At 39.9% G+C, this 25,242-nt stretch overlaps 1 protein-coding gene across 6 annotated transcripts; it reads left to right on the top strand.

Moving 5' to 3' along the window:
* Positions 1–72: 72 nt before the first annotated feature.
* Positions 73–24,652, top strand: LOC127450009 (transcription activator BRG1). 6 transcript variants are annotated; one of them, XM_051713700.1, is made up of 34 exons: positions 73–210; positions 4,323–4,615; positions 4,722–4,854; positions 6,669–7,133; positions 7,327–7,425; positions 7,556–7,811; positions 7,957–8,083; positions 8,198–8,371; positions 8,542–8,715; positions 8,847–9,017; positions 9,163–9,213; positions 9,575–9,705; positions 9,926–9,980; positions 12,070–12,182; positions 12,329–12,476; positions 12,573–12,736; positions 12,974–13,040; positions 13,862–13,972; positions 14,101–14,343; positions 14,449–14,562; positions 14,674–14,781; positions 14,867–14,953; positions 15,061–15,107; positions 15,199–15,365; positions 15,542–15,705; positions 17,185–17,412; positions 17,511–17,588; positions 20,013–20,231; positions 20,319–20,581; positions 20,768–20,873; positions 20,972–21,073; positions 21,952–22,084; positions 22,222–22,349; positions 24,023–24,652. In XM_051713700.1, the coding sequence occupies exons 2-34, from the start codon at positions 4,394–4,396 to the stop codon at positions 24,053–24,055; spliced, it is 4,881 nt and encodes a 1,626-aa protein (XP_051569660.1). In that variant the 5' UTR covers positions 73–210; positions 4,323–4,393; the 3' UTR covers positions 24,056–24,652. The 6 variants fall into 6 exon arrangements, with proteins under 6 accessions (XP_051569660.1, XP_051569657.1, XP_051569655.1 ...); XM_051713699.1 differs by having other exon boundaries at positions 75–210; positions 9,166–9,213; positions 22,213–22,349; XM_051713698.1 differs by having other exon boundaries at positions 76–210; positions 22,213–22,349.
* Positions 24,653–25,242: the final 590 nt, after the last annotated feature.

Here is a 25,242-nt window from a genome sequence, read left to right as displayed (position 1 = left end):
TTGGCCAATAGTTGCTGCAAGCCTCTTGTAATTGACCAATTGGTGTGCGAGAAGGCGGGACTTACAAAGAGGGGTCAAAGCAATGCAAAGATGCGCGCGCACACAATGAAGTATTAGACCAGATGCACATCATAATGCAACTAAAGCTGAATCCCGGCCGGACGCTTTTTTAAGGTCCGAAAAAGAGGACATGTCCGGGAAAAAGAGGACGTATGGTCACCCTATATTATTTTTATGTCTATTTATACTCTTACCTTGTTTTATGTTCTGTGTGCACTTGTTTCTGGTGATAGGAATCACCAAAATAATTCCCTTGTGTACGTGAGAACACTTGGCAGTAAAACTCATTATGTTTCTATAGTGTGTGTGTGTGTGTGTGTGCGCGCGCGCGCGTTTTATCAGTAGAAAACTACCAACACAGCACCCATCCCCCATGTAGTCAGTCATGCAGCTCGCATTCTACCCTGTACGATGCTCCAACTAAGCATGCGCTGCGGCCTTCCGGTCGTTAATGTAAGGGGGGCGCTAGAGAGCCACTTATCGGAGCATTCAGGCCGTTTTAGAGATATAATCAGAGCAGACGGGAGGGGGAAGAGAGAGGGAAAAAAGGAACTGGCTGAGCTACCCTTTGTTTCTCGATTTGCCGAAGAGAACGGGGAAGAGACCGGCGCAAAATCCACACTCTGTAAGTCACACTCTAAACATTCCGCAGTGATCGTAGAACACCTGACGTCACAAAGGCTTTTTAGAATCAAACGGATACAATGTATAGGAGTTATAGAATGCGAATACGTTGTTTCTTTCGCCGGCTGCGTGTTTGCTAGGCCTGCAACAGCGGCGACAGAATGAATGAATACGTTTTGGAACGTGTAACAAGAGAGGGGGACCGGTCCAAGGGTACGGGAGGCGGGTTGGATCAATCAACTTAAAAAAAGGATGATCGCAGTATTTACTTCTGGATAACTCGAATTATTCCACATTTAAAGCACACACAGCCATGGGCAAGCACAGCATGGCCGACTGTGGAATCCAAAGCGCATAACCGGGTCGTTTTGCCTTTCTTTGTCTTTCTATTCGGTGTTAAATGAATCTTTCAAGCTGCTTTTAAATCACTTATGGAAAGTCTGAATTCTCATAAGACACACTGTCTTGTACGGACTTATTGGAGATGTTGTAACTTCATTTTGAAGGTCGTTTTGTTTAATGTGTTAATGGTCCTCGAATCTCTTGTTCCCTGGTTGGGTCAGCTCTTTAAAGTCATAAATCTTTCGTTATAATGTAGTTACGTGTACTGAATTGCCATTAGCACTAATTGAGGATTTGTTTTGTAGCGTTAAAGGCGAAAAGTAATGAAGTATATGAGGCATAAGTGAATAATGTTTAGCAGTATTTAGCTCGTAGGCTATGCAATGGAACTGAACATGAGCTGACTGGCTAGCCGGCTGCTAATTTTAGTTAGCCTTGTAAAAATATATATATATTTATTCTTTTATTGCTGCTTATTAACACTTTCTTATATGGGATACCAGTATGATTTACACCAGCAGTAATTGGAGGTGTTTGGGTTAAAAACTATTTTTTGTAAATAAACTAATTGCAGATTGGGCTACTATGAATTTTTTATGTTGTTTATAACATAAAGTACCTTATTGTGCATTAAGCTGACTTAACAGTTATTTTTTTAAATCAGTTTATTAATGAAAAGCTGCATAGATGTGATATCTGCTTTAAAATAGCCTGGTTACATTTGCGTACAAGTTATGAATCTTTGGTTTGGTGTATCTGTAATGTATTATAATCTCTGATTTGTTTTAAGCTGTGGTGAAGTTGCTTTTCGAAATCTTTTGAAAATGTATTTTAATTGTATTATTATTGTTATTTGTATATTTAAAGGCAAGCAAATGTTTGAATCTCACAAATAACATGTCCAGGTCATAGTCATTGTCATAACCCCCCCCCCCCCCCATGTGGGTCAAAAAAGACCCAGGTGAAATCTAGATGCTTTTTTTTTTTTTTTATAACTACTTTTTTTCTTTCAGGAAAAACAACTCTAATGATAATTGTATTTGTAATTTACATTTTTAAATGGTTGATACATCTTTTATTAAGTTCTGAAGAGTTTCAGACGCATTGAAAATGGAGTAAGAGTTTTAGATGACACTGTAAAAAATGAATGAATGTTGCATTTATATAGCGCTTTTTCAGACACTACACTCAAAGCGCTTTACACTGTGAACAGGGGACTCTCCTCAACCTCCACCACTCCAAAAAAGCCTGTATAACAGAAATATGGGCAATTTCCATGTTTGGTGGTAAAATATGAATACGCTTCAACAACTCTACCCGCACAAACACATACAAATAAGTACACTGGACTAGGATAAAATGTTTTTATCAAAAATAGTGATAAACTTGTAAAATGACAGCTTTATGTACTCTATATTGCTGTATCACACTATATTTCTATATTACTCTATGTAGCTATATTTAATGTTTGGATTGGTCAGACGTACTGTAAAAAGAAAAGTTGCAGGTTTAAACATTCTAAGAAGTGGTCCAGGAGTTGTGACCATTGTGCCCTTGCTGTAACAATGTATCCAACCACAGTTTGCTCCATGGGCACTATCCCTGTAAAGAGTATGTCAAGTACTTTGGCAATAAGCATCAGCTGAATGACAACTTTCTATACTTGCATATTACAAATAAATATGAACGTGAACATGGTATTTAACATTTAATTACATAACTAATGGAAACTGGAAATTTTATTTTTTTTTTTTTTTTTTTTTTTACAGAAATAATGCCAGTGTTAAATGCATTGAATACCATAGGAAATACATATGGGTTAAATAGGACCCAAATCTAGGGGTATTGTTGCAAATTGTCTTATAATTATTATTTTGTATTTTTTCTCCCAATTGGGAATTGGGCATTCCAAATGTGCTTTTAAGTCCTCGTGGTCACATAGTGATTCGCCTCAGTCCGGGTGGCGGAGGACGTATCCCAGTTGCCTCCGCGTCTGAGACCGTCAATCCACGCATCTTATTACGTGGCTTGTTGAGTGCGTTGCCACGGAGACATAGCGTGTGTTGAGGCTTCACACCATCCACCACGGCAACCACGCTCAACTCACCACGCGCCCCACTGAGAGCGAACCACATTATAGCGACAACAAGGAGGTTACCCCATGTGACTGTACCCTCCCTAGCAACCGGGCCAATTTAGTTGCTTAGGAGACCTGGCTGGAGTCACTCAGCACGCCCTGGGATTCAAACTAGCGAGCTAGCGAACTCCAGGGGTGGTAGCCAGCAATTTGTCTTTATAATTAAAAAAAATATATACACACACACACACACACACATAAAGCTAAATGTTAAGTCACCTGACATGATAGAAGACACGTTAATTGAGGAATACCTGGAGTGGCACATCAAAAGATCACTTCATGAAAAAATCATGTCTTAAACTAGATGCTGAGTCACTTTTGACCAACAAATGCACTCTCGTATAAAAACAAAAAAATGTGCATGAAGAAAAACAACTTGCATTAAAGTAATGATAGTTACTGGGGGAAATGTGCTTAATTGTCAAATATTAAATGTCACAATTCCAAAAAAAAGTCTATTTTCTTGATGCAAAATATTTTTATTTTTTCCCTGTCTTTTTCTGATTTTTGGTGTTAAATATGACCTGGTCATGTTCTTGACAGGCTTTGTGAGATTGACCCTGATTTCAAACATGCAAACTGAACTAATATTTGAAGTATGCCCCCTTTGGGCTCTTCACCACAGTGTTTTAATATGTGACGTTACAGATCCATTAACCCATTTTCATGCCTTGTTACAAGGGCTTTCATTTAGTTGCTTCATTTTCAAGTCCGTCTTGCTTTTGTTACAACTGGATTCCATCAAACTATTATTCCATAACTATTATCATCATCTGTTGCACGACACATATTTGATCTTTACAGTTTTACTGAAAATAAGCTTTTAAAGCGTTACGGTAATGGCTTTTTTTTTTTATGGTGCTGGTTGTCATTCACATGAAAAAGATGAGCGTGTTAGAATGTTGTTTTTTTCCCTGCACAGTCACCTTTCCCACATAATTATCATTAGCTAAGTTTGCTAAAAATGTATTGTTAAAGGGATATTTACCAACTTTTTTTACTTATGTTGTTCCAAATGCATTTGACTTTCTTTCTTCCTTGCAATGCAAAGGGAGATTTTAGGCATCTTTTTCTGGTAAACTATTCCTTTAACATGTTTATGTCTAATTTTTTATGTACATCGCCAACATTTAATTAATTTTGTTGTTGTTTTTAGGCATTCTGAAAACGTATCTGAAGAACGGTGCTTTTTTCTGCCTCTCTGGCCCCTCCTGGCTCTGCTGAGAGATGTCCACTCCTGACCCACCCATGGGGGGGACCCCTCGCCCCGGCCCTTCCCCAGGCCCTGGGTTGTCACCAGGGGCCATGTTGGGGCCTAGTCCTGGACCCTCACCTGGCTCTGCCCATGGCATGATGGGCCCCAGCCCCGGGCCCCCCTCATCAGGACATCCACTACCTCCTCAGGGGCCCTCAGGCTACCCCAAGGACAACATGCATCAGATGCACAAGGTGCTGATCTTTTAAACAATATGTATTTGATTTATGTGTGGTTGGAAATGGTGCCATGCATTCTGCTGTTAGGTCAATATCGTTGAGTCGTGTTTTTGTTTTATAGCCAATGGAAGGCATGCATGAGAAAGGCATGCCTGATGATCAACGTTACAATCAAATGAAGGGCATGGGCATGAGACAGGGTGGGCATAGTGGCATGGGTCCACCACCAAGCCCTATGGACCAACACTCTCAAGGTACACTATCATGAATATAATATCTTATATCACGATGTGATATATAGTTTTTATATATGAATATTGTCAAAATATAGTATACATTTGTTAATGAAATTATTAGTTTATTGCTTTGAAGAAAAATGACACAGCTTGAAGGTGTTCTACACTTACAGTGACTTTTGTATGTATGAAGTATGTAAATTTGCTACATGCAGCTTCATAGACAGTAAATACAAAATTAACATAGTAAAACTTACAATGGTTTCATGGTACCAGCAAGCATCAAAACAAACATTAAATAAATGATCCAGAAATACACTTATTAAAGATTTGCAATATATTGTATGCTCTGTTAAATGGCGAGCAGACTGTTTAGACTGGGTATAGGAAACCCATCCAACCTGTTTGCTCACATTTCTCTTTGATGTGCACTGCTTTGTTCCTCCGCTGGGGCCACTTACAGGCTTGTTTTCCAGAGAGAGAATGTGACGGAGAGAGATGTTAGGGTGAATGGGGTTGCCCTTTTGAAACGGAAACCCAGACAGCTGTTGGAAACCACAAAGTCATGACTGAAAAAGAAACAATGAATGTAGAGTAAAAAAGATTTGAAAGTAACACATGAATGTTTGTTTATTGCAGCTCTGTAATTATTACACAGGTTTATATTTCAATTCTACCAAGTATATCTATTCATAATATATTGACGAATTCTTCATTATTTTGGTCACAAAATTGGACAATTTTATTGGAGTTTTGGCCTTCTATAAATGAATCCTTTTGTTTTTTTTTTATTTTGAGGTTTTATATTGTATATGCTTATCTTTGAAATAATCTACCACATTTCTTTCTTTGTTTATACATTTGTATTTTACCCCCAAAAAATTCCTTAATTAGTGGTGTTTGTCAAGACGGTCTGCCTACTTTGTCCAACTGCTTATATTTTTAAATATCTGAATATTTTGCAATATATTTTAAAGCTACACTATGTAACTTTTGGCCCTCTAGCGGTTGAAGCATAAAATGGCAAGTTACTTGCGAAGGGACATTGTTTTGATAATTATGCGAGTTGGGCGTTGGCTCTGTTCTTCTGTGTGGATGAATCTGATGGCCGTTGTAACCGTGGTTAAATGTGATTATCTTATCAGAGCGAATGTCACTAACAACATCAAATCTCACCCCCTCCCCTCAAAAAATAAAATAAATAAATGCTCTTATGAGCAGGTAAGTAGCGTATCTTCCGTTGATGTTTTGAATTATTGAAAACGATTTAAAACGAAATATATATCGTTACAAAAGCTAGGCAATGCTGACATTTTCTACTGTCCTTCCTCAAATCAAGCACTGCAGTATTACAATACATAATAAAATGCCCCATTAGAGTGGCTAACGCTATCTAACTAACTACCACTCTAAGAGCGCATCCTGGCTAACTATCGGTCCAATAAAATATCTTACCTTTCGAGCAAGAAAAAAGCCATCTCTGGGTCAGTTTTAAATCCTTTCAGATCGATACCTCTGAAAAAGCCAAGCTGATGTTGTGTCATGTTTTATTACGGGCTCTGTTGCTTTCCCTTTTTGCTTGGTTGAAAGTTTTGTTTTGAATTCGGGTGATTTCCCCAGAGGGTTGCCTTTTTGAATGATCCATGCTTAATGTTGCTTATTTGTTGTGGCCACAAGCTGTCAGCTTCAAACTGCCACCATGCCTATCACCGCACATATACACGCGCTGGACCTTCTTTACTTTGTTTACGGACATGACGTAAACATGTTCTACAAAAAATTGGGCGGGCACTGTTGCACACCGTTGACCCTGCTTTCATAAATTCTACAAGGTTACCCATCACCTCTGGGCAGTTCTGAGCACGCCCCCAGCCCGGTACCTGCTAACGGGCCTCCATCTGGCCCCATGATGCCTTCTGGCCCTGGTGCAGTACCTATGGAGGGTGGAGACCCACAGGTCATGGGGCAGCAGAACCGAAGTGGAAGTGCCGGTGGCTTACCAGGTGCAGGACCCAGCGGAGGGCCTCCAAATGCAGGTGGACCTGGTGGTGCCGGGGGACCCACACCTTTCAACCAGAACCAGCTACACCAGCTGCGGGCACAGATCATGGCATATAAGATGCTGGCACGTGGACAGCCCCTGCCTGACCACCTGCAGATGGCAGTACAGGGAAAGAGGCCGATGCCAGGCATGCAGCAGGGGATGCCCAATATGCCCCCTGCTTCAGGTCAAGGAGTAGGCCCTCCTGGACCAGGGGGCCCTGGACCTGTGGGACCCAACTACAATAGACCACATGGTAAGAGATCAGAAGAGATAATTACACCTAATTATTTTCCAGCTTTCCAAAATGCAGAAGTAACTAACACTTTGTAAGGAGAGACGGTTTAGAGTTTCTAGTACCATGTAGAGCAGAATGTTGACCAAAAATATTGTAAGCTACATGAGAAGTCAATCTTCCTTTGTGTTTAAACTTTTTATGTACATTACAGGAATGGTTGGACCAAACATGCCTCCTCCGGGACCCTCTGGGGTTCCTCCAGGCATGCAGGGACAACCCTCTAATGGACCACCAAAACCATGGCCTGAAGGTAAGTCCAACAATCAATCTAGGAAGTTATCCACAATCAGTATTGCTATGAATTTGATATTAAGGCTTCCATCGTTTATCTGGGAAAACTCAACAGTATGGGTTTACTATCAATGTGTTTGTAACTGCAGGGCCCATGGTGAACGCTGCTGCCCCTGCCAGTGCCCCGCAGAAGATGATACCTCCCCAGCCCACTGGCCGCCCCTCTCCAGCGCCTCCCTCCGTTCCTCCCGCTGCCTCGCCCGTCATGCCACCTCAGACCCAGTCTCCAGGACAACCCGCCCAGCCGCCACCCATGGTGCTCCATCAGAAACAGAACCGCATCACGCCCATTCAGAAACCCCGGGGCCTTGACCCAGTGGAAATCCTTCAGGAAAGAGAGTACAGGTTAGAGGAAGAGTTGAACTGATGTCTTCAGGGAAGATATGGCAAATAGTTTTCTTTTTTTGTGTCTTCAACTTCTGGTGGAGCAACCTAGCTTCTCAGTTGACCAGTTTCTTCAACATTCAATGTCTTTGTTTCCATCCTTCAGGTTACAGGCTCGTATTGCCCATCGTATTCAGGAACTGGAGAACCTTCCAGGTTCTCTAGCTGGAGACTTGAGGACCAAAGCCAACATTGAGCTCAAGGCTCTTAGGCTGCTTAACTTTCAGAGACAGGTATGACTTGCAATTCTTCGGAAAGGGTTCGACTTGGTGATTGACTTCATCTAAATTCTCCCACACTTCAGTGGCCTCTGGTCTTTGACCAATGATGTCTTCTCTCTCTTTCAGCTCCGTCAGGAAGTAGTGGTGTGTATGCGCCGTGACACTGCCTTGGAGACGGCGCTGAATGGCAAGGCCTATAAGCGCAGCAAGAGACAGTCACTGCGTGAAGCTCGTATCACAGAGAAACTCGAGAAACAGCAGAAGATCGAGCAGGAACGCAAGCGCCGACAGAAACACCAGGTACTTGACCAGTCTGCCTTGGTCTCATTGCTCTCCCATGGGAAGTTGATCTTCATAGAACGTCATGTCTAGCGCGAATAACAGGCTCTATATTCCCAATTTTTAATCCTAGTGCACAAAGACATTAAAAAATTTGGATGAGATGATGATAATGATTATTGTACCTGTAGGAGTATCTAAACAGCATCCTGCAGCATGCTAAGGACTTCAAGGAATACCATCGCACCATCACCGGAAAGATGCAGAAATTGACCAAAGCCGTAGCCACATACCATGCCAACACTGAGAGAGAGCAGAAGAAAGAGAATGAGCGTATCGAAAAGGAGAGAATGAGAAGGCTGATGGTAAGTAGACACATATTTTTCGTCCATCTTGAAATATGAAACTTGCCTCATTAAAGTTGTTGTCAGGCATCACTCCTTGTCTGCAAAAAGGAACATCCCCAGATTGAGGTCTTTGCATATGTTTGTCCCAGGCTGAGGATGAGGAGGGTTACAGGAAGCTGATTGATCAGAAGAAAGACAAACGTCTGGCATACTTACTGCAGCAGACAGACGAGTATGTGGCCAACCTCACCGAGCTCGTCAGAGCCCACAAAGCTGTCCAGGCCCTCAAAGACAAGAAGAAGAAGAAGAAAAAGAAGAAGGTGATGAGATTGAATAGAGATTCAGATTTAATGAAGTAATCTAGCTTTACACTTACATTGGAATTGGTTTCTCATTTGATTTATCAATGTAAGTGTCTTTCTAAATTCTGGAGCTTAAAGGTTCTCCGCATTTGTCTCCTCACAGAAGACAGAGAATGCAGAGGGCGGAGCACCTGCTCTGGGTCCAGATGGAGAGGTGAGTTCCAGACATAATTTTACACAAATGATGATTAGTTAAATGTTTACGCAGCTCTTTTGCATATTACAAATGTGAATGGGGATGATGCCGTTTAGCTTCAATACTGGCTGAACAGCACCATAAAAGTAGTCCATAAGACTTGTGCACTATTTTATAAAGTCTTCTGAAGTCATACAATAGATTTGTGTGAGGAACAGAATGAAATGCAAGTTGTTTTTCTTTGAAAATCTTCATCCTTGCCATAGCTCTCAAATATCTTGCCGCAATAAAAGTTGAGAATCACTGTTCCTCAAAAAAAAAAAAAAAAAAGTTTGTTCTATTGCAATATTGTCTCACTAAGTTTTCCTGGTATTTTTAGCCGCTGGATGAGACCAGTCAGATGAGTGATCTACCTGTGAAGGTGATTCATGTGGACAGTGGGAAGATCCTCACTGGCATGGATGCTCCTAAAGCTGGACAACTGGATACTTGGCTGGAGATGAATCCAGGGTAAGCATTTGCTAATAATTCTTTCAAATTACTCATTGATATTTCTCAGTGCCAAAATATTTACTAGTTGCTGAAAATTACTTTCAAATCAATATTTTGATATTTTTCATTTGTAAGTTCTCATATCATCATGCCTAAATCAACAGGTGTATAGGTGCTTGGAGTCATTTACTCCACAAACATTGTGTTTGAATGTTTTGTCAAAAACATTTTTTTGTAGGTACGAAGTTGCCCCCCGGTCAGATAGTGAAGATAGTGGCTCAGAGGAGGACGAGGTACAGTCGTTTTTCACCTCCATCTCTCTTGAGCATATCTGAGCAGCACATTGTCTTCTGTGCTCTCTGCAAAGAAGATTTACATGTAATGAAAGCAAAAACTATATAGTTGTGGTGGGGGTGTCTTCACAGCTTTTAAGCTGTCAGAAAGTAGACCATCAGAATACAAATAATAAAAGTGATGTAGTTTTATGTGAGATACTGCTACCATGCTGATATGAGCTGATATAAATGTTCTTCTTCCTTTAATCATATCTAAAGGTTTTTGCACTTTGTAATTAATGTGGCAGTTATGGACTTATAATGCAAATATACAAGGTTTGCCCCAAATAGACTTCCATTGCATGTTTTTATTTATTTATTTATTTTTACAAACTGAAGCGCGAATGGAAATTATTCTGTGGTAAACAACAACATGCCACAGATGTGGCCAATAGATCTTAACTCAGAAAAGTCCTTTTAATAACTACTCCTTTCTTAAAACCAGTTGTTTATTTAGTATTATGCTTACATAACCACAGTCACTCCATAAATTTGGGCTGCCAGTATATGTAGCATTTTATTTATATAAACGTGTGTGTGTGTGTGTGTGTGTGTATGTATGTATGTATGTATGTATGTATGTATGTATGTATGTATGTATGTATGTATGTATGTATGTATGTATGTATGTATGTGTGTGTGTGTGTGTGTGTGTGTGTGTGTGTGTGTGTGTGTGTGTGTGTGTATATATATATATATATATATATATATATATATACACACACACACTGGAGGCCAAACGTTTGGAATAATGTACAGATTTTGCTGTTATGGAAAGAAATTGGTACTTTAATTCACCAAAGTGGCATTCAACTGATCACAATGTATAGTCAGGACATTAATAAGGTGGAACATTACTATTACAATTTAAAAAAAAAATAAAAATACTGTTTCAAAGAGTTCATCATCAAAAAGTCCTCCACGTGCAGCAGTGACAGCTTTGCAGATCCTTGGCATTCTAGCTGTCAGTTTGTCCAGATACTCGGGTGACATTTCACCCCACACTTCCTGTAGCACTTGTCATAGATGTGGCAGTCTTGTCGGGCACTTCTCACACACCTTACAGTCTAACTGATCCCACAAAAGCTCAATGGGTTTAAGATCCGTAACACTCTTTTCCAATAATCTGTTGTCCAATGTCTGTGTTTCTTTGCCCACTCTAACCTTTTCTTTTTGTTTTTCTGTTTCAAAAGTGGCTTTTTCTTTGCAGTTCTTCCCATAAGGCCTGCACTCCTGAGTCTTCTCTTTACTGTTGTACATGAAACTGGTGTTGAGCGGGTAGAATTCAATGAAGCTGTCAGCTGAGGATATATGAGGCATCTATTTCTCAAACTAGAGACTCTGATGTACTTATCCTCTTGATTAGTTGTACATCTGGCCTTCCACATCTCTTTCTGTCCTTGTTAGAGTCAGTTGTCCTTTGTCTTTGAAGACTGTAGTGTACACCTTTGTATGAAATCTTCATTTTTTTTTTTGGCAATTTCAAGCATTGTATAGCCTTCATTCCTCAAAACAATGATTGACTGATGAGTTTCTAGAGAAAGCTGTTTCTTTTTTTGCCATTTTTTGACCTAATATTGACCTTAAGACACGACAGTCTATTGCATAATGTGGCAACTCAAAAACAAACACAAAGACAATGTTAAGCTTCATTTAATGAACCAAATAGCTTTCAGCTGTGTTTGATATAATGGCAATTGATTTTCTAGTACCAAATTAGCAGTTTAGCGTGATTACTCAAAGATAATGTGTTGGAGTGATGGCTGCTGGAAATGGGGTCTGTCTAGATTTGATCAAAAATGACTTTTTTCAAATAGTGATGGTGCTGTTTTTTACATCAGTAATGTCCTGACTATACTTTGTGATCAGTTGAATGCCACTTTGGTGAATTAAAGTACCAATTTCCTTTCAATACAGCAAAATCTGTACATTATTCCAAACATTTGGCTGTGTGTGTGTATTTATGTATGTATTTATTTATTTTTTCTGTTTTCTATTATATATTTAAACATTTATTGTTTTTATGTACCTCCCTTGTTCTCCAAAGGATGATGAAGAGGAGCAGCATCAGCCCAGTCAGTCTTCAACAGAGGAGAAGAAAAAGTTTCCAGATCCAGACAACGAGGATGTGTCTGAGGTGGATGCCCGGCACATCATTGAGTAAGTTACGGAATAAGAGCTGTACTTTTGATTGTAAAACAGAATTTTTGAGAATATTTTAGCAGGTTTCTTGTGTTTTCAGATGTTGTCTTAATCTATCCTGATATATGCAGCCAAATGAATCAGATCTGTTATATCTCTCACAGGCATGCCAAACAGGATGTTGATGATGAATATGGCAGTGCAGCATTTGCTCGTGGACTGCAGTCATACTACGCTGTGGCGCACGCAGTCACTGAGAAAGTGGATAGACAGTCGACTCTGCTAGTGAACGGACAGCTCAAGCAATACCAGGTACAAACATACAACACAATATCCAACAGACTAGACAATCTACAAACGCACTACCCTAGTATGTGTTTAAGTTCTATTGTCCGTCCCCCCCTGTAGATCAAAGGTCTGGAGTGGCTGGTGTCTTTGTATAACAATAACTTAAATGGAATTCTAGCTGATGAAATGGGTTTGGGAAAAACCATCCAGACTATCGCACTCATCACCTACCTCATGGAGTACAAACGACTGAATGGACCCTTCCTCATTATCGTTCCGCTCTCGTGAGTCACTTCAACTTTGATTTTCCCTCTTTCTTTGCTGTATTTGGCCGGGCAGCAGATGATACAATGTAAATCAAATCTTTATGCCATCTGCCATTACACCGAATTGCGTGAACTCATTAGTTTTTTCTTTTATATATTTAAATAGTATTTTACAAGAAACTAGCTGTGATCAAACGCCCTTTTTGATCTAACTGCAGTGATATGTATTGTAATTATTTGTTTTCTCTCTTACAGGACTCTGTCGAACTGGGTGTATGAGTTTGATAAGTGGGCTCCATCTGTGGTGAAAGTTGCTTACAAGGTGATTATTTGAAGTAGTACACAATGTTTAAATATTGTCAGAAATAAATGATGGCAAGTGAAACTAGGGTGTTTCTCAATGTGCTTTATGTCTTCACGTGGACTCGTTCAATGTCATCCACTGCCGAAATTCGATTTCAATACTCAAGAACGCAAGTATCGAGAATGCACAAAATTACCCTGATGTGTTCTTGATCAGGCCGAATATCGAGGATGCATCGGATTGTGACTGGACAAGAACCCATTTGAAGTCCCAGAAGTCATAGCGGCACTATTGTGGTAGATGAAGGACATTTATCATTGTGTTTTCCCTCAAAAGTTTACAGCTGTAAGCTTGCGAAAGTTTGACGGCTCGTGAGAGTCGTTATACTTCGTCAGCATTTGTTGTTTTGTTGGGCATCATTTAAATTAAGTAATAAACATATGGAGGAAACGAGTGTTAACAGACTTTAACGTCTCACTAATCCTGCAAAACCGTACTGGTGTGATGATGATAATAATAATGCTGTCACTGTTGTGTGATGATGCCACTAGTTCTCTTACTAGCTACAAATGTGCTGGGACAGGCAATTGCGCAACAGGAAGATCGCAGCACAACTCAAAGCTCGCAATAGATGCGTTCTACGTCCTTCCGAGTTCGTTCTTCCAAGGTAGCTTGGCAAGACTGGTCTTCATAAGAACGCGAGTCCGTTCTCTGCATTCTTCGCATTGAGAAACACCCAGGGTCTTTGTCAGTTAACCCAAAGCAAAACGAAATAACAAGGTCACCCAAGCATGTAACTGTAGAACTCAACTAACTTTCTTTGCTAATTTTCTTCTCAGGGGTCTCCTGCCGCTCGCCGCGCGTTCATTCCCATTTTGCGCAGCGGCAAGTTCAACGTGCTGCTCACCACTTACGAATACATCATCAAAGACAAACAAGTGCTGGCCAAGGTACAATCCGTTACAATTCTGTGGAGTTGAAGGGCTTTATTGTTATCAAACTTGTTTGTTCTTTACTGGGTTTTTGAAGAACGCAGACAGTTTGTTCAGGTTTTAACAGTACTTTTGGTCTCTTTTAGCTCCGCTGGAAGTACATGATAGTGGACGAAGGGCATCGTATGAAGAATCACCACTGTAAGTTGACTCAGGTGTTGAACACACACTACCTTGCACCCCGGCGTCTGCTGCTCACTGGCACACCGCTGCAGAACAAGCTGCCAGAGCTGTGGGCTCTGCTCAACTTCCTGCTGCCCACCATCTTCAAGAGCTGCAGCACCTTTGAGCAGTGGTTCAATGCTCCGTTCGCCATGACTGGAGAGAAGGTAATCGGAATTAAAATAATATTAGATGAATGATTAGTCTTTCCCCATTGAAGTAGATAGGTGCTTGGGTATTAACCCAATTTTTTTTTTTTTTTTACCTAAAAGGTGGACCTGAACGAGGAAGAGACCATTCTGATCATTCGTCGTCTGCACAAAGTGCTCCGTCCCTTCCTGCTCAGAAGACTCAAGAAGGAAGTGGAGGCCCAACTGCCAGAGAAGGTTTGTTATGGACCTTTTAGGCCTTTACAGATTAAACATTTTACTACTTAAATGCTTTATTTTTGTACTTCGAAGATGTAAATCCGCCTCTTCTCCTCTTCCGGCATTCAGGTGGAATACGTGATCAAGTGTGACATGTCCGCACTACAGAGAGTTCTGTACAGACACATGCAGGCTAAAGGAGTGCTGCTCACTGACGGATCTGAGAAAGACAAGAAGGTGAGAACATGTGATCCAGGAAGAGATTTGTGAAGATGTTAACTATGTTCAGGAAGGATCTAACGCAACCTTCTGTCTGTTATAGGGTAAGGGAGGCACTAAGACTCTAATGAACACTATTATGCAGTTGAGGAAGATTTGTAACCACCCTTACATGTTTCAACACATTGAGGTGATTGTCTGTTGTATTTATTCTCCTTACAATGTTGTTTATATGCTGTTCAGCTGTCCCATAGATTTTTTTGGATCTTATTTGTTATTTTTCTGTTTGTTTTGCAGGAATCTTTCTCTGAGCACTTGGGCTTCACTGGAGGCATTGTTCAGGGGTAAGCAGAACTTTATCCATTCAGAAGACGACACCGTCCGCATTTTTATTTGTATCTTTCGTGACTTTTATTCTGTCTTGACCAATTACAGACCTGATTTGTACCGCGCCTCTGGTAAGTTTGAGCTGCTGGATCGTATTCTGCCGAAGCTTCGCGCCACCAACCACAAAGTGCTGCTGTTCTGTCAGATGACGTCTCTCATGACCATCATGGAGGACTACTTCGCCCACCGTAACTTCAAATACCTGCGCTTGGACGGTGAGCTGTCTTCAACCAGATTCACTCATCTGTCTGCTTTAGAAGTGCATAGAATGAAAAAGTTTTTGTGGATGCTGTTAAACTGTTGCTCTTTTTTTAATCAACAAATCGTCAACAAATAATGTCCAGAAATAATAAAAAAAAATTTCCCCTCCCCTTTTTGTTTTTGTCTGTAGGAACCACTAAGGCTGAAGATCGTGGTATGTTGCTGAAGAACTTCAATGACCCATCGTTTCAGTACTTCATCTTCCTGTTGAGTACCAGAGCTGGAGGTCTGGGGCTGAACCTGCAGTCTGCAGACACTGTTATCATCTTTGACAGTGACTGGAACCCTCACCAGGTACCATCCTGTCTCATGTAAAAAAGCAATGGAATCCTATCAGTATAGAATAGAACATATGAAAAATAGGTTTAGAATTTTTGTAGAGTAGAATGTTTAATAGAATCTTTGTAGAATATGTTTAGAATAGAATCTTTTTTTAAAAATAATCTTTGTTTAACAGAATGAATAGATTCAGTAAATAAAACCTTTTGTAGAATAGAATGTGTAGAATGAAAAATGTAAATAAAGAGCCATTAGATGCTAGAGATTGACCGATAGTGGATTTTGCAGATACTGATAACTAAGGTGGTGGGAAAGGCCGAAAAACGATTATTCGGGCAATAGTTTTTAAAATCGATTTATAGAATGTAAAAAATAAATAAATCTATGAGGGGCACAGACACAGAGGCTACAAGAGTTCAAAATTAATGAAATCTCAGATGCAGTTTGTTCAACCAGAATCCCTATTAAAAAAAAAACCCAAAAATGAAGATTTTGTACATAACTCTGGACTTTTAACTACAAACAAGCCCGAAACACACCGGTGACTATTATTTTGAAATGGAGACTTAGCCCTGTTAAAATGCTCTTAAGTATTAGCCAAACTAAAGCTGAGGTGTGTAATTTCTGCGACACTAAACGGAATTGCAAAAATAAACAGTGTTTTCAAAAGAGCTTTCTGAATACACCCTTCATTTACCATTGGTCAAACAAAAAGATAGTCCCATCCCCTACTCAAGCCAATGGTTGAGAAATGTTGTTGGGTGTAGTCTAAGCAGGCCACTCAAAACAAACAGGAATTTTTATAGCGCCGCAGAGACAGTGTTTATAGTTTTTGAGAAAATAAGTTTTTATGCCAATAACTGATCATTTTAAAAAGCAGAACAGTGTGGTGTGGGTGTGGTGGGGGCATAGTGGACTGAAGCACTGATCTGGTAATCAGAAGGTTGCTGGTTCAATCCCCACAGCCACCACCATTGTGTCCTTGAGCAAGGCACTTAACTCCAGGTTGCTCCAGGGGGACTGTCCCTGTAATAAGGGCACTGTAAGTCGCTTTGGATAAAAGCGTCTGCCAAATGCATAAATATAAATATATAGAACAGATTACTTGGTAAAACCGATATATCGGTCTACCTCTATTAGATACTAAAGATTGTTTAAAGTTGTGTTTTTTTTAAATAGTGTAATGTATAGAATAGAATCTTAAAATATTTGTACACACATCTTTGTAGAATATAGCCTAATGTTTAAATCTGAATTTATAAAAATCTAATCTTTACTGAACTGAATGAATATAATATATGTAAAATAGATTTAGAATTTTTGTAGAGTAGAATATGTATAGAATGGAATCTTTGATTAACAGAATGAATAGATCAGTAAAATAGAATTTGAACTTTGCAGAAAAGAATATATAGAATGAAAAAGATAAAGTGAGTCCTTAGATACTAAAGATTGAAGATATGTAATGTCTCTAACGTCTCTTTACTCTCATAGGATCTGCAGGCCCAGGATCGTGCTCATCGTATCGGGCAGCAGAACGAGGTGCGTGTACTGCGTCTGTGTACTGTGAACAGTGTAGAAGAGAAGATACTGGCCGCTGCTAAATACAAGCTGAACGTGGACCAGAAGGTCATCCAGGCCGGTATGTTCGACCAGAAATCCTCCGGCCACGAGCGCAGAGCTTTACTGCAAGCCATCCTGGAGCACGAAGAGCAGGATGAGGTACGGACACTCATCAGTGAACAGTTTTAAAGCCCTGAAAATACGTGTACACCCTCAGTTGTTTTCTTTACCATTGACCCTCGCCCTCTCTTCCTCAGGAGGAAGATGAGGTACCTGATGATGAGACGGTTAACCAGATGATTGCCAGAAGCGAGGAAGAGTTTGATCAATTTATGGTAAGTAGCTCTACCGCATCAATGCTCTTTGAGAAAACGGAAGTTTTTTTTCTTTTCTTTTTTTAACCGCTTTTCTCCCAATTTGGAATGCCCAATTCCCACTACTTAGTAGGTCCTTGTGGTGGCGCGGTTACTAACCTCAGTCCGGGTGGCGGAGGACAAGCCTCAGTTACCTCCGCTTCTGAGAACTTCAGTCCGCGCATCTTATGACGTGGCTCGTTGTGCATGACACCACGGAGACTCCCAGCATGTGGAGGCTCATGCTACTCTCCGCAATCCTCACACAATTTACCACACGCCCCATTGAGAGCAAGAACTCCTGATCGCAACCACAAGGAGGTTACCCCATGTGACTCTACCCTGCCTAGCAACTGGGCCAATTTGGTTGCTTAGGAGACCTGGCTGGAGTCACTCAGCACACCCTAGGATTCGAACTCACGACTCCAGGGGTGGTAGTCAGTGTCAATACTCGCTGAGCTACCCAGGCCCCCAGTTCGTTTTCTTTTGACATTTTTTCTTCTAATAAAGTTATAGCACTAGAAGACTTAGACTAGAGAGAAGAAAGCAAAACCATATTAGTACATACAAAGACATTGTATGTACATTGCAAAGACCTTTTCTCATGGAGATTCCATGATTATGCAAAGCGAATCGTCGACAAACGGCCCCTTCACATTGAAAGTTACGCGAATGTTCGCCATCAGCATATTCACGCTAATCAACAAGCAATTTTGCCCTGGTATGGTAAGTGGCTCAACGCAGTTTTGAGCTGGTCCACCCTCCACGCATCATGGATAAGAACAACAACTTGACAAGCAGATAGAAAAAGAAAACTGCTTTCTCTACAAGATCCGTAAAGTAAGTTATTTATTTAAAAAAAAAAAAAAAAAAAAAGTGATGAAAAGGCAAAGATGCCGCATTATATATTATATTAGAAATATAAGAGAACTCACGTAAGATTAAATGCAAAAGCAAAAAATGCAGAAATATGGAGTAAATTATGAACTTTAGTGAATTATGGAACACTAAAGGCGACACGCTGACGAATGGCCCTTGCACACAGAAAGTGATGCGAATGACCGTAGTTAGCACATTCACATCTTTACAATTGGTGGCGCTAATCAACAAGCAATTTTACCCTGGTACGGTTGGTGGCTCATACATTTGTTTAAAATCACTGCATAATGCACACATATAATGACTGTTGTAACAGATGTTGTTAATTTGAACAATACTGAATGTATCTTATTTCATGTATTTCTACTTGTGTTATACATTTACAGTTATACACTCAAAACCCTGCATGTTACTAATTAAACGTGATAACATGTTATACGCTCCAAGAGTCTATAAAATGCAAGCAATAAAACACAGATCTTCTGTCTGACCCATTGTTAGATACTTTAATACTTCCAAAGACAGCACAGCTGTTAACGACTATTAACAGTTGCATAGAAATAAAGATTTTGAGACACCACCACATTTGTGGTACACCAAGGCATTTTTACACAGACATACAATGCACTGCAAGTAACACCAGTAGTGTTAATATGATTAATATTTGGCAAAGAACAACACTTAAGATCATTAAGTTGTGATACAACATTAAAAAAGGTGATGCAAAGGCAAATATGCTACGATATGTTATATTAGAAATCTAAGGGAACACATGTTAGATTAAATGCAAAAAGGCAAAAATTGCAGCAATATGGAATACAATATGAAGACATTCCACATAAGATCAGATGCAACAATATAATTTACACGTGAACCCATGTGAGATTTTTATTTATTTATTTTCAGTTTGTAAGGCATTTGGTGCAAATAAAATACACATCCTCACTGCTGGTTCAGGATTTCTTGCTCGAGTTCCTTCAGCATTTAAGGTCGGTGGTCAAAACTGCTTTCTGTGCTTTAGTGTCACCAGTTGCACTGGTTTTGGTAACTGCAGCAGCTCCTGACACATTATCCAAAGCTCATAGTTTTTTTGCCAGGGCATTTCATTTCCCGGCGAAGAAAAAAACAACTGGTGTGCAAAGGCCTTGAGATCTGTTAGTTTTTAAAGGGGATGCAAGGCAATGATGCAGTAATATCATTTACATGTTACGAGAACCCATATGAGAAAAAATAGTTTTATTGTTTAAGACATTTGATGCTCATCCTCATTGCTGTTTCAGGATCTGTGCTTTAGCGCCACATGTTGGGCAGTGGCTCCTGACATGTGATCCAAAGCTCATATTTTTATTTGCCAGGGCATTTCATCACTCGACAAAGAAAAAATACTCTCTCACCATAAAAAAAATAAAATAAAATTTGCTTTGTCGGCACGCGAAAGTTCGCTCCAGGTGTGATAGGCTCGTTATGGATCCATTTATTCTTTTTTTTACCTTTTTCGGCTTTCTTTGTTCGTTTCTTTTCCTCTAGCGCATGGATCTTGACCGCCGCCGCGAAGAGGCTCGTAACCCGAAGCGCAGACCCCGTCTGATGGAGGAAGATGAGCTGCCTACCTGGATCATGAAGGATGACGCAGAGGTGGAAAGACTCACCTGTGAGGAAGAGGAGGAGAAGATGTTCGGCCGCGGCTCCCGTCAGAGGAAGGAGGTGGACTATAGTGACTCGCTCACGGAGAAACAGTGGCTCAAGGTCAGTGACGTTCATATAAAATCCCCATTGCAGTGCATTGGCAATTACATAATGGCAAGTGTCTTTACGTACTTTACTCTCTTGCAGGCCATCGAGGAAGGCACTCTCGACGAAATTGAAGAGGAGGTGCGCCACAAGAAGACGACCCGGAAGAGGAAGCGGGACCGTGATCTTGACCTTCCAGGTCCGGCCACGCCCAGCTCCAGTGGGCGGAGCAGAGATAAAGACGACGACAGTAAGAAGCAGAAGAAACGTGGCCGCCCTCCTGCCGAAAAACTCTCCCCCAACCCTCCCACGCTTACCAAGAAGATGAAGAAGATTGTGGATGCTGTCATCAAGTACAAGGACGGGTTAGTCGGTTCTGACATATTCTCCTCTTGAACACTTTTAGCACAAAAGTTATTGTGTTAAAAAAGCTAAACAAATGGGAGGGAACCCAGGTGTTTTAAAAGTTGAAGCTCTTTTAACTTGATGCATTCTAGGGTGTATCTGAGCTCATATAGTATTCTAATAACCTGCCTTGTTATATTTTGTAGCAATGGAAGACAGCTCAGTGAGGTGTTTATTCAACTGCCTTCTCGTAAAGAGCTACCAGAATATTATGAACTGATTCGCAAACCTGTGGACTTCAGGAAGATCAAGGTATGTCACTTCATGTTTTTTGCAGCTACTTATTTCTGACTCACCAATAAAATTCCAAATAGACTCACATATACTTTGGTAATATGGTCACTCTACAGGAGCGCATCAAGAGTCATAAGTACCGCAGTCTAAATGACATGGAGAAGGACGTCATGCTGCTCTGCTCGAACGCTCAGACCTTTAACTTGGAAGGATCACTGGTAAAAGTCCCTCTCCTGTTAAAGCTGGGTGCTATGAAAACCATCAGTACATGCATCAAATTTCAACAACATTTAAGCTGAAGAGTGTAATTTCTGTGCCACTAGTGCCATCAAACTGAATTGCAAAAATGGTTGTTTTCAAAAAGCTTTTTCAAATACTCCCCCTGTCTGTCATTGGCTGAACAAACATATATTCCCTTTAGTCCCCACATAGTTCCCTTAAAGTTTATGAAACCCTGATCTTGGGGTCTGGGTAGCTCAGTGAGTATTGACGCTGACTACCACCCCTGGAGTCGTGAGTTCAAATCCAGGGTGTGCTGAGTGACTCCAGCCAGGTCTCCTAAGCAACCAAATTGGCCCGGTTGCTAGGGAGGTTAGAGTCACATGGGATAACCTCCTCGTGGTCGCGATTAGGGGTTCTCTCTCTCAATGGGGCACGTGGTAAGTTGTGTGTGGATCGCGGAGAGTAGCATGAGCCTCCCGTGCTGTGAGTCTCCGCAGTGTCATGCACGACGAGCCACGTGATAAGATGCGCGGATTGATGGTCTCAGAAGCGGAAGCAACTGAGACTTGTCCTCCGCCACTCAGATTGAGGTGAGTAACCGCGTCACCACGAGGACCTACTAAGTAGTGGGAATTGGGCATTACAAATTGGGAGAAAAAGGGGATAAAAAATAAATATATATAAATGAAACAATGATCTTATGGATCATTCCATTCTTATGATTTGAGACATTTTAGTGAATATTCGTGTTCCGTTCAAAAATGCTAATATAGAAACCACAACAGAGGGCGTTATAAAATTAAACGTGCCGTACACTGTCAGTGTTTAACTGTATTTGGCTGACTCAAAGTTCTTTATCATTATTTTCTATCAGATCTATGAAGACTCCATCGTGCTGCAGTCCGTGTTCACCAGCGTGCGGCAGAAGATCGAGAAAGAGGAAGACAGCGAGGGAGAGGAAAGTGAGGAGGAGGAAGAAGAGGCAGATGAAGGATCAGAGTCCGAATGTGAGCATTGATGACTATTTTGTACATGAAATAATATGTAAAAATTCCGAAATTATCTGAGCAGAGTTGTAAGACAATTGGCATTGGAAAATGTTCATATATGCGAGTTCATGCTGAATGTGTTTTAGCTCGTTCAGTGAAGGTAAAGATCAAGTTGAGTCGCAAGGAAAAAGTGGAGAGAGGGAAGGGCAGACGGCGAACCGGACGGAGCTCACGCCCCAAACCTGTCGTTAGTGACGACGACACCGAAGAGGAACAGGAGGAGGTAATCATCTTGAATAATTGTCCAAATTAAAAAAAAGATTCAGACAAGTTGCATTGTCATATTATTGTCATGAAAATTGTGACACTTTTTTTTTCCACAATTTATAATACTGTAATGCAAAAAAACAAAAAAAAAACACCCTTTTTCTCATATACACTCACCGTGCACTTTATTAGGAACACTATGGAACGTCTTCTGCTGTTGTAGCCCATCCGCCTCAACAGAGAGGTTATCTGAGTTACCGTAGCCTTTCTGTCAGCTCGAACCAGTTTGGCCATTCTGACACATTCTGTTTATACATCACTATATCCACAACATACTGTAATATAACAACTTACATCTGCACAGTGAAGTGTGAACGGGTGAACTTGAACTAAGTGATGTGCTAAACAGAACATGCATAATTTGCGTTGCGTAACATGCGTTGTGAATACGCTGTTTCCGTAAGAAATACGCTATATGCAATGTAATATCCTTTTAAAGAAACTGAATAAGCCTCTAAAGCATGAAGAATTCAGAATACAGGCTAACTTCTAAAAAGTAGCTAATACTTCAGTCTATTCATTATTATTTCAGTAGCTCAGGTTTTTCACAACAAGGACAGTATGTATATTAATATGTCTGATACATGTTTACATTAGGAAATGTTAATGTTTTTTTTTTCTCTAAATGTTTGAATATTTGAGTAAAGTTTGGTCTGTTACAGTTTGACAATTTTTGTCCATTTTGCACATCATCATCTACTAAAAAATATAATTTTCTTTGACTAAAATTGTCATTTACGTCAGAGGAAAACTGACTAAAATGAATGAATATGACATGACCAAATATTGACTAATTTAAAGGACATTTTCGTCAAAAGACTAAAACAAAAAACTGAAAAAATGTTCACTGCTGTCCGCAGTGATACTAGTACTTATTCATTAGGTACTAGTACTGTGTGAAAATCCCAGGAGATCAGCAGTTATAGAAATACTCAAACCAGCCCATCTGGCACCAAAAATCATACCACGGTCAAAATCACTGAGATCACATTTTTCCCCATTCTGATGGTTGATGTGAACATTAACTGAAGCTCCTGACCTGTATCTGCATGATTTTATGCATTGCACTGCTGCCACACGATTGGCTGATTAGGTAATCGCATGAATAAGTAGGTGTACAGGTGTTCCAAATAAAGTGCTTGGTGAATGTATACTACATTATCTTGCCTTTTTATACTTATTTAAAAAAAAAATAGTATTGCCACCAAGTAATACTAACGCATTACGGTAATGAGAATTTAGGTGGGAAATATAATTGTTGTGACGACATCAAAATGCAAAAAATACGAATGCTCCATTTCCTTTATGCAAACTTTATTTTTTTTCTCCCTATGATTTTGGGGTCAGTAGTGCAACAGTCAGGTTCTAGAAGTAAAAATCCGATAAAATTTTCCATAGGTGAATAATTTTTTAACAATAACTTATAAACCTTTAACAACGACCTATCATGAGGTCCGAGGTTGTTAATCAATTTCATTTTCGCAAGATTTACGCATTTGCCGCAGTTTCAATCGCTATCCAGTTATGATGCAGTGATGCATCTCGATGTATTGAATTGTGACGTATGTATGGCTGACACTCGCATCAACTTTCACTTAAGCTAATCATTTTTCTAATCTTTCTTCACAGGAGCGTTCAGGTAGTGGCAGCGATGAAGATTAAAGCTCCTACAGGACCAATCACTCACTGATGCTGCAGATACGTGGTGTCGCATCAGACTCAACGAGCCTAGTTTTACTCTAGATGAGCTTTTAGAGAGAGGAAATGTATACAAAATGATTAAATGAGAATTACAGTATAAAACATAAAAAATGAGAAATCTTCCATTCGCATATTTAAGCAGGTGATCTCCATTTATGTATAGTAAGACAGTTGAGCGTTGTTTGTTTTTCCATAAATGTTTTTATTATTTCTCTCAAGAAAGTGACATAAGATGGACCGATATCTGACCAACTGGCTGACAGTGGACCAGTAAGAGTGGACAATGTTTAAATGTCCTCTTATTGTTTTTAACAGTTTGAAAGTCACCCCACCCCAGAACCCAGGATGCATGTTTTCCACAAACAACGCAGCAAGTTTGTTCTCTTTCCGTTTTCTATTGCTCTTTCTGTTTAAATTAAGATATCAAGTGGGATTAAGGTACTTCCTCCTCATAGATGTCCTGTCAGGAGAAATGGGGGAGAATAGGGTGTAGGATTCTGTACTGTGTCAATGTCACTGGATTTCCAAAATGCACAATAAAGGCCTTTCAGAAATATTGCTAATGCTTGAGTTCTTTAGCACATGGATCAAGGAGGTCTACAATACCTGGAGGGACACATTTTAATTGTTAAAAATGGATATCAGTTATTTGTAATTATAAATCAAGTCATTGTAAATTGTCAATTGTAAGTAATTGAAGTCATGGAATTATGGCCCGTAATAGATGTGTCCTATGTCAAATAATTAAAAATTGTAATTGAATTATTTACATGATGAATTAATTGAATGTGCACAAATCAATATTTTCTAAGAAAAACACCAAACTCAAGATAATTCAAGGACATTAAATTTACATGATAAAAAGAGGTCTTGAAAGGCAGTATATTGTTTGTTTTCATATTGAACATAAGAGTATCATTTAACCTGGATAAAAAAAAAACTCATTGAGATAAAATCTCTTTTACAAGAGTGACCTGTTCAAGAAGGCAGCAAAGACACAATGATAAATAACATACCAAAAAAAATCAAAATAAAATATGAATGATAAAGTAAATCAAGTAGAGGATAAAACAAAATACACTGTAATCCAGTCAAAGGCAATTTCCAACATGACTATACTCAAGGTTGTTTATAAGTGCCATAAATTA

Source organism: Myxocyprinus asiaticus, chromosome 13 (genome assembly GCF_019703515.2).
Source record: "Myxocyprinus asiaticus isolate MX2 ecotype Aquarium Trade chromosome 13, UBuf_Myxa_2, whole genome shotgun sequence".
NCBI lineage: Eukaryota > Metazoa > Chordata > Actinopteri > Cypriniformes > Catostomidae > Myxocyprinus > Myxocyprinus asiaticus.
The sequence above is the reverse complement of the archived record's forward strand: the minus strand, read 5'-3'. Positions and strand labels throughout refer to the sequence as shown.